At 42.1% G+C, this 14,624-nt stretch overlaps 1 protein-coding gene across 6 annotated transcripts in view; it reads right to left on the reverse strand.

Moving 5' to 3' along the window:
- The window catches only part of TBC1D15 (TBC1 domain family member 15), a 94,623-nt gene that overhangs the window by 35,865 nt on the left and 44,134 nt on the right, over positions 1-14,624 (reverse strand). For all 6 annotated transcript variants that reach the window (XM_067564013.1, XM_067564012.1, XM_067564015.1 and 3 more), the window contains 2 exons: positions 6,159-6,262; positions 5,733-5,827 (listed from right to left, as the gene is read on the reverse strand). In XM_067564013.1, coding sequence (XP_067420114.1) covers positions 5,733-5,827; positions 6,159-6,262 — 199 coding nt within the window. The remainder of the gene's footprint in view (positions 1-5,732; positions 5,828-6,158; positions 6,263-14,624) is intronic.

Raw genomic sequence — 14,624 nt, forward strand, 5'->3', positions numbered from 1 at the left:
TTTACTTACAAGCAGATTTTCAAATATTTTTTTTAACTGTTATACACATTTTACAGAAACCTCATGATTAAATATAAAACATTTTTACTGAATTCAAAGCAACAATGAAGACAACTTTAAATGAGTTAACTGTAAAATGCCACTCATGAATGCATATGATATGCAGCATAATTTGAAAACTATAATGGGAAAAAGCTAATATGCAAACAAGCTTAATCAAAGGGATTTCGTTATACTTGTAATTGCTTGGTTTGTTATAGCAAGTATTATGAAATTCTAGTTTGTCAAGTTTCTGTAATCGTTACCGAGCTGAAAAGAGAGTTACTCACCTTGTACAGTAACTGAGGTTCTTCGAGATGCACCCATGGGGACACATCTTGAAGAAACTCAGTTACTGCACAAGGAGAGTAACCCTCTCTTCTTCTTCGAGTGATGTCCCCATGGGTGCTCCACTGTAGATGTGGCAGCGCCTTTGTGTTTGGAGTTGGAGATCTTCAATAACAGTGCCCTTTGGACCACACACATGCACCTCCCCCCTTACCTCGCGCAATGCGCGGAAAGTATAAATGCCTCTGTGCAGTCCAACCACCCTTGGTTCCTTCTCTGACGCAGAGCCATATGTTACTTCCCAAAGTAGAGGGGAAGAGGGCAAATAGTGGAGCACCCATGGGGACACACATCTCAAAGAACCTCAGTTACTGCACAAAGTGAGTAATCCTCTCTTCTTCTTCGAGTGATGTCCTCATGGTGCTCCACTATAGGTGACTACAAAGCAGTACCCCAGTTGGGAAGTTGGGGTTTCAGAGCAGCTTGTAGAGTCAAGGACAAGACAGTGCATCCCAGGATAGTGTCTGCAGAGGAATCCTGAATAATGGCAGTGTTTTGTGCAAAAATATCTGAGGATACCCATGTGGACATATGTCACTTACATGTCACTAATTGGAAAACTGTTCGGAAATTCAATGGAGGCTGACAGTGCTCATGTGGAGTGTGTTCTTATTGAGGTAGAAACTTGTTCATTATGGAGTTCAAATGTGAGACATATGCATTGTGAGATCAATTTAGAAAGACATTGTTTCGATATAGCGTCACCCTTGGACCCCTTGGTGGTGGACACGAACAGACATGGTGATTTTCTGAATGGCCTTGTTCTATCCAAGTAGAAAGATAACACACTTTACATCCAGTGTGTGGAGAGCTGCATCTTGTTGATTACCATGTAGTTTAGGAAAAGGTGGGGAGGTGTATGGATTGGTTCAAATGAAAAGAAGGACTTTAGATAGAAATTTGGGATGTGGACAAAGTGTAACTTTGTCCCTGTGAAACACAGTATATATGATGAGTGAGCCATGAAGGCTGCGATTTCTCCCACCCATCAGGCCAAGGTGATTGTGAGGAGAAAGGCAGTTTTCATAGCTAGGTGTAAATGTATGTTGCTATCGATTCAAAAGGGAGGTCTCATTAAGGATCATAGGACTAAATTCGGGTCCCAGATAGGAGTGGGGGCTCATATCTATGGGTAGAGGTTTTGAATGCTCTTTAGGAAATATTTAATGAGAGGTTGTGTGAATATGGAGCATCCATCAATAGCATGGCGGAAGGTGGTGATAGCCACCAAGTGTACTCTAATCAAGTTGTTAAAATAGTCACTCTGAGTTGGAGAAGATAATCCAGAATGAGTGATAAGAGAACATGAGACGCTTTGGGATGCACCAGTGTTGGAATCTAGTCCATTTGTGAGTATACATGTGTCTAGTAGTGTCATGTCTGCTGTGTGTTTTACTTGGTCCAAGCTGCCTATTTCCGGACCCCTTAACCAAGAAGGAATCATGCTTTCAGGTGCAGTGTTTGTGGATTGGGGTGGCGAACATGCCCATTGCCTTGTGAGAGAAGCCAGGATGCCAGAGGAAGGTTGATGGGTGGGCAGAGCAACATCTGAAGAAGGTAGGTGTACCATACCTATCGGAGCCAAGTTGGGGCTATTAATATGATGAGATTGGTCTTCTTGTATTTTGCATAAGACTTGGGACAGGAGGGGAAAGAGGCAGTATGCATATAGTAGTGGTCCATTCCAAGTCATGAGAAAGGCGTCCTCCACTGATGCTCATCCCAGTCCTGCTCTGGAGCAAAACTGGGAGCAGTGGGCATTCCGTTGGGTGGCGAGCAAGTCTATGGCGAAGTATGGGTCGTAGTGCTCCCATATCTAGTTCCCATTCGTATTCTTGAGAAAAGTTCCTGCTCAGTGTGTCCGCCATAATGTTCTCCTGTCCAGGGAGGTATGCAGCCGAAACAGAGAAGTTGTAGATACAAAAGTTCCATAGCTTGATTGCATCCAAACATAGGGAAAGGGATCTCATTCCTCCTTCCCTATTGATACAGTACATGCAGGCGAGATTGTCCACTACCACTCTTACTGTCTGATGTTTGAGGAGTGGTAGGAAGTGTCTGCAGGTGTTGTGAACCACTCTTAGTTGTTGTAGGTTGATATGTAAGGTGGATTCAGTGGGAGTCCATCTGCCCTGTATCTTGTGTTCCAATAGATGCACCCAGCCAAGGAGAGAAGTGTTGGTCATTAAAACTTTGGCAGGTGAGGGTTGAAGGAAGGGGACCCTGGCACAAATGTTGTTGGGATGCATCCACCAGAGCAGAGAGTCTTTGACTTGTCTTAGCATGGACAATAGTTCATGGATGTTGTGTTTGTGTGGTAGGTACACAGTGCAGAGCCAGCCCTGGGGACAGTGCATATGTAGCCTTGCATGTCTGACTACGAAAGTGGCTGCTGCCATATGTCCTAGGAATTGGAGGCATGCGTGTGCTGAAATCCCGGGGCACACCCGTGCATTTCAGATCAAGTCTATTATAGTTGTGAACCCATCAGGTGGCAGAAATGCCTTTGCTTGTAAGGCGTCAAGTTGAGCGCCAATGAATTCTAATGTTTGCACCGATCTCAAGGTGAATTTTTCCAAGTTGATAAGGAGACTTGGTTGTTGAAAAGGTTCATGGTTGTGTGAACCTCTCAGAGCGTTTCAGCCTTGGATGGGGCTTTGAGGAGGCAATAGTCCAAGTATGGGAAAATGGTGATTCCTCTCTTTCTTAAGTAAGCTGTAACCACTGAGAGTACCTTGGAAAAAACTCATGGTACTGTTATAATAAGCCAAAAGATAGAACTTTGTACTGGAAGTGGAGATTGCCCACGATGAATCATAGGAAGCGTCTCTGAGCAGGATGTATGGTAATGTGGAAGTAAGCATCCTGTAGGTCGAGGGCCAAGAACCAGTCCCCCTATTCAAGTGCTGGTACGAGACTGGATAATGTGACCATCTTGAAATATTGCAGTTTGACAAACTTGTTCAAATTGCCAAGGTCTAAAATGGGGTGCCACCCACTGGATTTCTTCTGGACCAGGAATTAGTGGAAGTAGAATCCTCATCCTCTGTGCTGCATGGGGACTGGTTCTATGGCTCCCAGTTGCAGAAGATGGTTTAATTCCTCTCTGAGAATGGTCACGTGAGAAGGGTCCCTGAAGAGGAATGGGGAGTGGATGTGACAGGATGGCATAGTTAGGAAGGGAATGGAATATCGTTCCTTGCTTATTTCCAGGACCCATTTGTCCAAAGTGATGAGCATGCAAGATGGCAGGAATGGAGCTAGTTGGTTGCCAAACTTATGGTTTGTTTGTGATGTTGTAGATGTTAGGAACAGGTAGAATGGAGGGGTTGTTCTCGGACCCTCAACCACATCTTCAAAACTTGTTTGTAAGAAGGTGCACAAGACGTCGCCCCTTATGCAGCAGGCTGCTGTCTGTGGTAGTTATGAGGGCACTAAGGTGGCATTGGATGTCAAAGTGCCATTGTGGATAGCAAAGTTGAGGCCAGGTTTGGGATGTTGAAAGGCAGGTATGCAAGACTGGTGCTATTTGTCCTGATATTGATGGGGCAATGGAGTCAGCATATTCCTCCTCTACATCACTAGGGAAAGGAGGAGAGTGAAGCTTGACTCAGGTGACGGTGAGGCTTATGGTACGTTGCATTTCAGGAGTGGAGACTCTGGAATATCAGGTACTCTTAGATCTGAAATGAGTCTAAACTCCTGTGGTACATAGGGCATCAATGATGCCGATGTAAAGCACAGTGCCGTGGTATATGTCTTAGTAGGGCCAGCAGATGGTGACAAAAAATTTTTCAGGGCCACTGGTTTGGTCCGCGCCAATGAGTTTGTTGGTGCCGAAGATTTTGTCGGCGTCAACGTCTTGGTCGGTATTAGTGGCTTTGTCGGTGCCGATATTGTGCCAGTGGCTTCTTTGGGTCACGAAGGGTCTTGGAGCTGCAGATGAGGTAGAGGGCTCATTCTGGTCACTACAAATAGAGGGTGGAGCCGACTGTTGATGGTCTGCCCTAGCAGAGTCTTTAGATTTTTTCTCAGAGACTGAGGAACTTGGTTTTTTTGCAGAGCCATGCCCCTGGTGAGAAGCCATTGATGCCATGGATCTAGCCAGGGACGGCATTCTTGAAGTTTGCACCTCAGAAGCTGTGGAAGAAGCTGCTCTCTTCTCTACCCTCAGCCTGGTCAGAAGATGTTTTTCTCTTGTTCAGGCGTGAAGAGAGGGGGTCAGTATATGATCTTGTGGACCAAGAGGGTCTGTCTGGAGAGGAGGGGGATCCTGGGTCTGACGTTGCTTGAAGAGACTTTTCCATTAAGATAAGTTTGAACCTAATGTCCCTGTCTTTCCTTGCCCTTGGTTTTAGACCAAGGCAGTGGGAGCACTTCTGGAAAACGTGTCCCTCTCCCAAGCAACAAATAGACGACCATACACAGTGTGTTAACAGGAAAGCAGTCCCGCACAACATGCAACTCTTAAAGCCGGGAAAGCCAGGCATAAGGGTGAGAGGATAGCTTCCCTATTGGGAAAGGGAAGTGGGAAAACGAAAACCTACTCTATTCTAAAACTGTAGATATGTAGAAGTTGAAATAAATAGCATGAAATTTTTTTGGGGGGGGGAGGGGGAGGGGGGGACAGCGGGGGGTGAAGAAAGAGGAAAGGAAAACTGAAGAACTAGCTATCTAAGGGCGAGCTGACTATCGCAGTATCTGAGGAGAAGAGAGGGAAAAATCAGGCTCTGCTAAGGGTTTCGTTCCAGACCACAGGCTGAAGGAACTGAGGGCAGTCGGATGACACAGGGCTATTTATACTTCCCACACATTGCGTGAGACAGGGGAGGTGCGCATGTGCAGTCCGATGGGCACTGCTATTGAAGATCTCTGACCACAGACACAAAGGTGCTGCCGCATCAACAGTGGAGCACCCATAGGGACATCATTTACAGAATGCCTGCTTTTACACTGTACATTTTTTGTGTTGTTTCAATGTACAATACAGAGTTCACACTGCCTGAATTTTATGACCAACTTCACTCAATATTGCTTTTATAATTTCAGAGCCACTGAAGACTGAAGCCACTTGCTCTTTTGGAGCAAGTCAGTGCCCTTCTTCAATGGGGACATCTCTATGTGATTGAAGACATGCCCATCAACTCCAAAAAACTTTAAGAAAGTTAAGTGAAAGTTGAGATTTTGGAGCTTCAATCTACAGCAGATTCTCTGGCCATGAAATATGCTTAGCAATGGCTCTAATATTCTAAATCTCAAGAGCTTCACTTCTCTTTTTTAACATCTTACAATTAACTTAATCCATATTGGTATGTTGCACTCTAAATCAATAAAAGGAAAATTACCTATAAGACTCCTATAGTCTCTTAATCTTGAATTTCGTTTTTCTTGCTCATCACTGACTGATTTCCATTGAAGTTTCATCCTGAAATATTCATCTCTAAAGAAAAAGAAAAGGCCATTCTAAAACTAAATGCAACTTGTTAAATATCACTTCACTTTTCATTATTTGAATGTCACAATCTCACAAAAAAATTAAAAAAAGAGCAAACAGAAAAAGTAAGCCATGGATAACAGAAACTCTATTATATTCTTCAGTTACATATAATAAGCTTTTTAAGAAGGCTTATCAAACACTGCATTCAACAGCATTAAAGTTAGTTTTTTGCAGACTTATGAAGACTTCTACATCACTTCAATAAGCATATACTTGAAAAATTTCTGAAATTATTTAAACCTACTTTGTAGTCTAAAAGTGTGTCTGTACTCACGTTTTTCTTTTTTGCAAATTAGTTCTTTCCTCTCTAGTACTGTGCCAAGGAAAATAACCCAAAAGGAATTTCCATACTTCTTTTCTCAAAGCATGGCAGAGTCCCTAAGGGAAAGCAAGCATATAAAATAGATAAGAATCAAAGAATGTATACGAGTCTAGATCTGTTGATGAAACAGTTCCACAGTAAGTAGACACTTCTTAAAGCAATAATTGAAAACAAAAGTGAAGAAAAATTTTCAGGTTAACTGAAGGCAAAGAGTATTCTCCCATAGAGTTTATACAGTACCTGCAGTCTCACCTTCTTATTATGTTTCACAGGATATGTCTACATTATGAGATAGGGCTGTGATTCCCCAGTCTGTGTGCACATGGCTCAGCTGTGCCTCCACTGCCACTACCCAGGCTAGTGCGGTCATGCTACTATTTATACTCACACTAGCTTGATGAGAATCTACACAAGCACAGGAATCACACCCCTAGCTTGTAGATCAGACACAGCCACAGACTTGGACAGAAAAGAATATGATTAGTCTCTACCTGGAAACATATTTAAAGAACCAATGCAATTTGTTTGCCAAGTGCTGGAATAAATCAACTGATTACGCAGATGTTGGTGAAAACTACCTGACAACAGTGTGCAAAAGAAAATACCACTAGAAGATTCACCCTACACATTTCACCCTACACTTCTCTCCCTTCCCAACAACATAATTCTTGAACTCTTTGTATAAACATTAAGCGATAAGATAAATTCTACACTTAAATATTTAATATTATAAATATTAAACTGTACTGTAACTAACAAATCCAAACTTTTTTTTCCTACATCCCCAAAACCTGCTCTCCCCTAGACCCAATTACCTAATATCTCAAGGCTTGGTACACCATTTTTAATATAAAATACCCTTATGTCATAACTATAAATAAGAGCACAAAGATAACATGCAGATGATCCCACCCCACAACTCAAAATACTGGGGTACACTCAAAGATGTTTGTTCCTCAACAACCTTTCATTGTAAAGCTGGCATTTCCTACATTTCTCTCATATATCAAGGACTACCTTGTGCCTGAATGTTACCAGTCCTCAAATAGGACAAGCCCTTGTATCTCCTATGGGCAAGCATCTGCACTGTACCTGTGAGGACAAAAACAAACATACTTCTTGAACTCTGTCAATGCCACTGTTCAATAATCCAATTTTAGCCACTACAGTAATGATATTCCTTTATTTCTCACTATATGCCCTCTTCCAGTGGCAATAGTGCGGCAAATATTTGCTGCATCATTTGGTTATGCCACCAAGTCAAGTGTAACACTTAGATATTTTAATTATCCCAGTAGTTTTGCTTTCTTAGAATCAGACCCAACAGATGGGAAGCAAGTTGGGACCTGGGTTCAGAAGGGCCTCAAGGATTAACTTGTCAGGCTGTCGGATGCTTAGAGAATTAAAACATGCTGGCCTTCATAGCTAGCACGGGTTTTTGGGTAATGCTGAGAGGACAAGCAACACACACGGGCTGCACTGTAATGACAGTCAGCCAATGAGCCTGCTCCGCAACAGGCTCCTGGACTAGCTGACTCATGTACAGGGTAGTTAAAACACCCAGGCCATGTGGAAGAGATCCTCCCTCTAAGGCAGGTTTTCCATCTTCATGCATATTAGAAATAGTTAAAAATGGATGTAGGACTCTATGTGTGAAGGAAAGTGATGGCCCAAAATAAAAAGGGTAGGGTAACATAATAACTCCATTTTAAGATGTCATCCATTCCTGAGTCCCTGGCTCAAACAGGCAAGACCTCCTTAGCAGACTGTAAGGATCAAAAAATGAGTAAGGGAGCCCACTGAACACCTTGAGCACCATGAAAAACAAACACACACACAATTGGGTAGGAGGTATGTTCCCGCTATAACTGTTCTGCTTAACTTCACTTTTAGTTTCTATTTGCTACTAGATTTCATATTTGCACTACTGAGACTGAATTCAAACAATACAGTGCTCCATAAAGTAAGGATAAAATTAATGAAAATCTTCAGGATCAGCTTCAGGACAGCCCACAACAATCGCACAATCAGAACAAACCACAGAGAGCAAGAAATAAGGTCAGGACAGGAGGGGAAGACAACAAACAAATTCAGAAAAAAAGGGGACTCATTCTAAAGAAAATAGACCTTTCATTAAAGCATTAAGAGTTTCTTGGGAGGCACTTTCTTAGGCCTGGTCTAAACTGCAGAGTTAGGTTGACGTAAGTAGCTTTGTATCAAACTTTTTGCGCATTTGTTTGCATTCACATTTATCAACTGTCAATGTAAGCGCCCCATTACGCCACCCATTACGCCACCCCACCCCCTTTAAAACCTTATTTTTTACACCGCTTTTTTCCTGATTGCCCTCCTTGGGAGGATTACACTCCTTGCCTGGAGTGGGCAGGAGGTACTGGATCTCCTGGGCCTGTGGGAAGAAGATGCTGTGCAGGCAAAGCTACAGAACTGTCATAGAAATATACAAACAAAAAGACTGCATAGAGGATGCAGGTGAAGGGGTATGATAGGGATCAGCAATCGTGCCGCAAGAAAGTGAAGGAACTGTGGCAGGCACACTACAAGGTCAGGAAAGCCAACAGTTGATTTGGTGCTGAGTGTAGGCCTGCCACTATTAATATTAATGGAGATTCTTTATATCTTAGTAAGGAGGAGAGGATGCAAGATGATCAAATATGGGTAGAATCTGATGAGAAACAGGTCAAATGAAAGAGAGTCCCATTCAATTATATCACATAACGACAGACAGCTAAAAAGTGACAATTTTGTAAAGTACTTATATACAAATGCTAGAAGTCTAAATACTAAGATGTGTGACCTTGAGTGTCTCATATTAAATGAGGATATTGATACAATAGGCATCACAGAAACTTGGTGGAATGAGGATAATCAATGGGACCCAGTAATACTAGGGTACAAAATATATCGGAAGGACAGAATAGGTCATACTAGTGGGGGAGTGGCATTACATGTGAAAGAAAGCATAGAGTCAAATGAAGTAAAAATCTTAAATGAACCAAGCTGTACCCTAGATAGTAATTCCATGCTTGAATAATAAGAATATAGCAGTAGGGACACACTACTGACCAGGATGGTGATTGAGAGTTTGAAATGCTCAGGGAGATTAGAGAGGCTATAAAAATCTCAATAATAATGGGGGACTTCAACTATCCCCATATTGACTGGGTACATGTCACCTCAGGGTGAGATCCAGAAATAAAGTTTCTGGACATCTTAAATGACTGCTTCTTGGAGCACCTAGTCCTGGAACCCACAAGAGGAGAGGCAATTCTTGATTTAGTCCTAAGTGGCGCACAGTCCAAGAGGTGAACATAGCTGAACCATTTGGTAATAGTGACCATAACATAATAAGATTTAATATCCCTGGGGGAGCGAAATGGGAACCAAAGCAGCACATCATGATAGTATTTAATTTCAGAAAGGGGAACTACAAAAAATTAGGAAGAAATTAAAAGGTACAGTAACAAAACTGAAATCCCTGCAAGCTGTATGGAAACTTTTTAAAGACACCATAATAGAGGCTCAATTTTAACATGTACCCCAAATTAAAAAACATAATAAAAGGACCAAAAAAGTGTCACCGTGGCTAAACAACAAAGTAAAAGAAGCACTTAACAGCAAAAAGGCATCCTTTAAAAAGTGGAAGTTAAATCCTATGGAGGAAAATAGAAAGGAGCATAAACTCTGGCAAGTGAAGTATAAAAATATAATTAGGAAGACCAAAAGAGAATTTGAAGATCAGCTAACCAAAGACTCGAAAAGTAACAGTAAAAAGTAAGAAGCAGGAAGCCTGCTAAACAACTAGTGGGGCCACTGGACAATCGAGATGCTAAAGGGACACTCAAGGAAGATAACGCTATTGTGGAGTAACTAAATGAATTCTTTGCATTGGTCTTCATGGCTAAGATGTGAAGGAGATTCTCAAACCTGAGCAATTCTTTTTAAGTGACAAATCTGAGGAACTGTCCCCAGACTGAGGTGGCATTAGAAGAGGTTTTGGAGCAAATTGATAAATTAAACAGTAATAAGTCACCAGGACAAGATGGTATTCACCCAAGAGTTCTGAAGGAACTCAAATGTGAAATTGCAGAACTACTAATTGTGGTATGTAACCTATCATTTAAATAAGCTTCTGTACCAGATGATGGAGGATAGCTAATGTGACACGAATTTTTTAAAAAGGCCCAGAGGCAATCCTGGCAATTACAAGTCAGTAAGCCTAACTTCAGTACCAGACAAATTGGTTTAAACTACAGTAAAGAACAGAATTATCAATGCAGACGAACACGATTTGTTGAGGAAGAGAGTAAACATGATTTTTGTAAAGGGAAATCATGCCTCACCAAACTACTAGAATTCTTTGAAGGGGTAAACAAGCACATGAACAAGGGTGATCCAGTGGATATAGTGTACTTAGTTTTTCAGAAAGTCGTTGACAAGGTCCCTCACCAAAGGCTCTTAAGCAAAATAAACTTTCATGGGGTAAGAAGGAAGGTCCTCTCCTGGATCAGTAACTGGTTAAAAGATAGGAAACAAAGGGAAGGAATAAATTATCAGTTTTCAGAATGAAGAGAGGTAAACAATGGTGTCCTCCATGGGTCTGTACTGGAACCAGAACTGTTCAACATATGAATGATCTGGAAAAAGAGGTAAACAGTGAGGTGGCAAAATTTGCAGATGATACAAAACTACTCAAATAGTTAAGTCCAAAGCAGACTGTGAAGAGTTACAAAGGCATCTTACAAAACTGGGTGACTGGGCAAAATAATGGCAGATGAAATTCAATGTTTATAAATGCAAAGTAATGCACAATGGAAAACGTAATTCCAACTATACATATAAAACGATGGGGTCTAAATTAGCAGTTACCACTCAAGAAAGAGATCTTAGTGTCATTGTGAATAGTTCTCTGAAAACATTCACTCAATGTCCAGCGGCAATCAAAAAAGCTAACAGAAAGTTATGAATCATTAGGAAAGGGATAGGTAATAAGACAGAAAATATCATATTGCCTCTTTATAAATCTATGGTACTCCCACATCTCAAACACTGTGTACAGATCTGGTCGCCCCATCTCAGAAAAGATATACTGGAACTGGAAAAGGTACAGAAAAAGGCAATAAAAATGATTAGGGGTATGGATAAGCTTTCAGATGAGGAGAGATTAATAAGACTGGGACTTTTCAGCCTGGAAAAGAGACGACTAATGGGGATATAATAGAGGTCTATAAAATCATGACTGGTATTTAGAAAGTAAATAAGGAAGTATTATTTACTCCTCCTCCTAACACAAAAACTAGGGGTCACCAAATGAAATTAACAAGCAGTAGGTTTAAAACGAACAAAAGGAAGTATTTCTTCAAACAATGCACAGTCAACCTTTGGAACTCCTTGCCAGAGGATGTTGTGAAGGCCAAGACTATAATGGGGTTAAAAAAAGAACTAGATAAGCTCATGGATGATAGGTCCATCAATAGCCATTAGCCAGATGGGCAGGGATTACTGTTTGCCAGAAGTTGGGCATGGGCAACAGGATGGATCATTTGATGATTAACTGTTTTGTTCTTTCCCTCTGAAGCAGCTGGCATCGTAAGACAGGATACTGGGCTAGATGGACCATAGGTCTGACTCAGTATGGCCATTCTTATGTTTTACAATGAACTGTATACCATACATGGCGGAGACCCACCAAGCACCTCACACACCACTGTGGATACCTCCAAAGAGCCTGAGACACAGCCCTGCCATGAACAGCAAGGAAGAGGAGGGAGATGCAGCAGGAGGGTCCAGCTATGCTGCGAGCCAGGATTTTTCTGAGACTCCACCACAGTCAAGGCAGTCCTGCCAGCCGGGCCTGGTCAAGCCCAATGCAGGGGAAGGAATCTCAGGTGTGTGCATGCATTCTCCCTTACACTGTTTATATGTGAAGATGGCACAAACACAGTCTCAGTTAGCACTATGCAATTATCTACTTTTCATTGTTTTAATCATATGAGATAGCGATACAACAAAGAGAGGTAGGGCACTTATCTGCTTTTTATTCCCCTGGAGGGCTAGGCGGGGAGTGTTGAGCCACACAAAGCAATTTGTTTAGGTACATTGGGATGTCCCTAACATCTTCCTGAGAGCTCTTGATGGAACTGTCAAGGAGATACTTTCAAATCCTCTTCTGAAGGTTTCTAGGGATGGCAACTTTATTTCTTCTTCTGTGATAGGACACTCCCATGCCACACCACAAAGACTTCAGCAGGCACAATTGCAATAAACAGCTAGCAGCATACAGATCCACGTACCTTTGGGACACCAGCAGCAATTGTGCTCACTGAGTCTGTTACCACCCATGAATGAGATATCAACTAAAATGATTACTGCCTGTGGAAAATAGTGCCAATACTCAGTGTCACTGCCTTGTGCTCATACCCATGGAAATGGGAGATGAAATTATATTGTTTTACGCAGCTGAACAATTGCCTCCACATTTCCTACCCGCCACATCCAGCCCTGGCAGGTCATACTCCCCCCTGTGCAGAGGCGTTCCAAAGCTGAAGTGTCAATAAGCATGTATTATTTAAAACTCTTCTGAGAGTAAGGGAAGATAGCTCTGAAACTTAGCTTTCCGTTGTGACTGTAAATACAACACCACATCTGTCCGTTTTAGATACAGCTGCTGCTGCTATCGCCTTGAGGGGTGCCTATTCAGCACCCATAGGAACACCTGACATTGAGGAAGAGGAAAAAGAAACAGACTAGGGAGGACATATTCACTGAGATCCTGCAAGCCAGCACTTGGACTGTGAACAGAAGGCCTGGAAAATGAATATAGCAGACAACCTGGACAAGGAAAGAGCAGACAAGAGAAAGGCACTGGAGTCCCAGCCAGAAAAGGAGAGGGTGATGCACTAGGACATAATGGGACTTCTCAGGCAGCAAAACACAAATGCTGCAGACTCTTACTGACCTACAGGTCCAACAGTCACAGGCTCACCTCCCCTCCCTCCTGCAGTTAATGGATAACTCCATTTTAGCACCTCCCTATATTTCTACCCTCACCCCCATTCTAGGTGGCATCAGAGGTTGCATCTCTATTCTTATCACTCTACACCAGGGAACAGTAAGGAAAACCACAGCTTCACATACACTGACCTGCCAAAACTATGGTTGATGCAGGTTTGGCAGAAATGGGAAGGGATGTTTTCTATCATTCTAATTTTAAAGTTCTGTTCCATTAATTTAGTTTATAAGTTTGTACCATACTTTTTAATTGCACACTATTTTTAATTGTTTTTTGGTATGTAATACATTTTTATTATTTGGAAATAAATTCATCTTTATTATTTCATAATGTATACTGCAGAATGCCTAGCAGTACTCAAAGCACATCATTTGTAAAAGAACAAGATCCGAGGACTCATAGGTTCAGTTAAAAAACAGTGTAATAATTATAAAAGTACAGTGAACAGCAAATAGTTCATTGGTTCATTAAAGGATGTGATATTCATAAAACATACACCAAGCACTATGCAATTCCTAGTAGCCCTCAAAACTTCAGGGCCAGGTAGAGAATAGTCCAGCTCAACACATTACCGAGGCTGACCGTTCAAGTGCTCTTTCAAGGCCTTCTATTGGCTGCATAGTTCCAGGCTGAATTCTTTTAACGGCCTTTTGTTTGGCTGTTCAAAGTCAGCAGACAGTCACTCCACCTTCATCCTCCACTACAGCAGCAACTTTTCCTCCTTTGCCTCACAGACATTAGGCAGAACACAACAGGCAGCTATAACGATTTGGGATTTTTTTTCCTCTCTGAAATCTAATCTGGTAGATAAACACTGCCGGCATCCCTTCAGTCTATGAAAAGCACATTCAACTGTCATTCTGCACCTGCTGAGCCAGTAACTGAATCTTTCCTTGGAGCTGTCAAGGTGGCCAATACATGGCTTTACGATTCAGAGAAGCCCGGGTAGGCTGGGTGTCCCAGGATCACTACTGGCATTTCAACATCACCAATGGTAATGCACTGGTCAGGAAAAATATCCCTGCTTGAAGCTTTCTGAACAGTCCTGCATTCTTAATAATGAATGTCACGCATCCATGACCAGCCCACACATCAGTGAGGTATTCCCAATGATTCACCAACGCTTACATAAACATATAGAAGTAGCCCCTTCTGTTGGGCTGATACCGGAGAAATTCCCCAGACTCCATTTGACATTCCTAATCTCCATTTTGTGACCCTACCTTCCCTCTTGAATAAGCAGAAGTCCTTTCACCACTGAAAGTTGCAGGTCACATACCACAAGGTTTTGTGGGTCACATGACCACTGCAAGTAAAATGAGGCATGGCCATAAAGTTTTTTTAGATTGAGCATGCCCAGGGCAAAAATGGAGAAAAGGTCATTGGCA

This window comes from Emydura macquarii, unplaced genomic scaffold (assembly GCF_026122565.2).
Source record: "Emydura macquarii macquarii isolate MOO-44397 ecotype Brisbane River unplaced genomic scaffold, CSIRO-AGI_Emac_v2 contig_2636, whole genome shotgun sequence".
NCBI classification, from domain to species: Eukaryota; Metazoa; Chordata; order Testudines; family Chelidae; genus Emydura; species Emydura macquarii.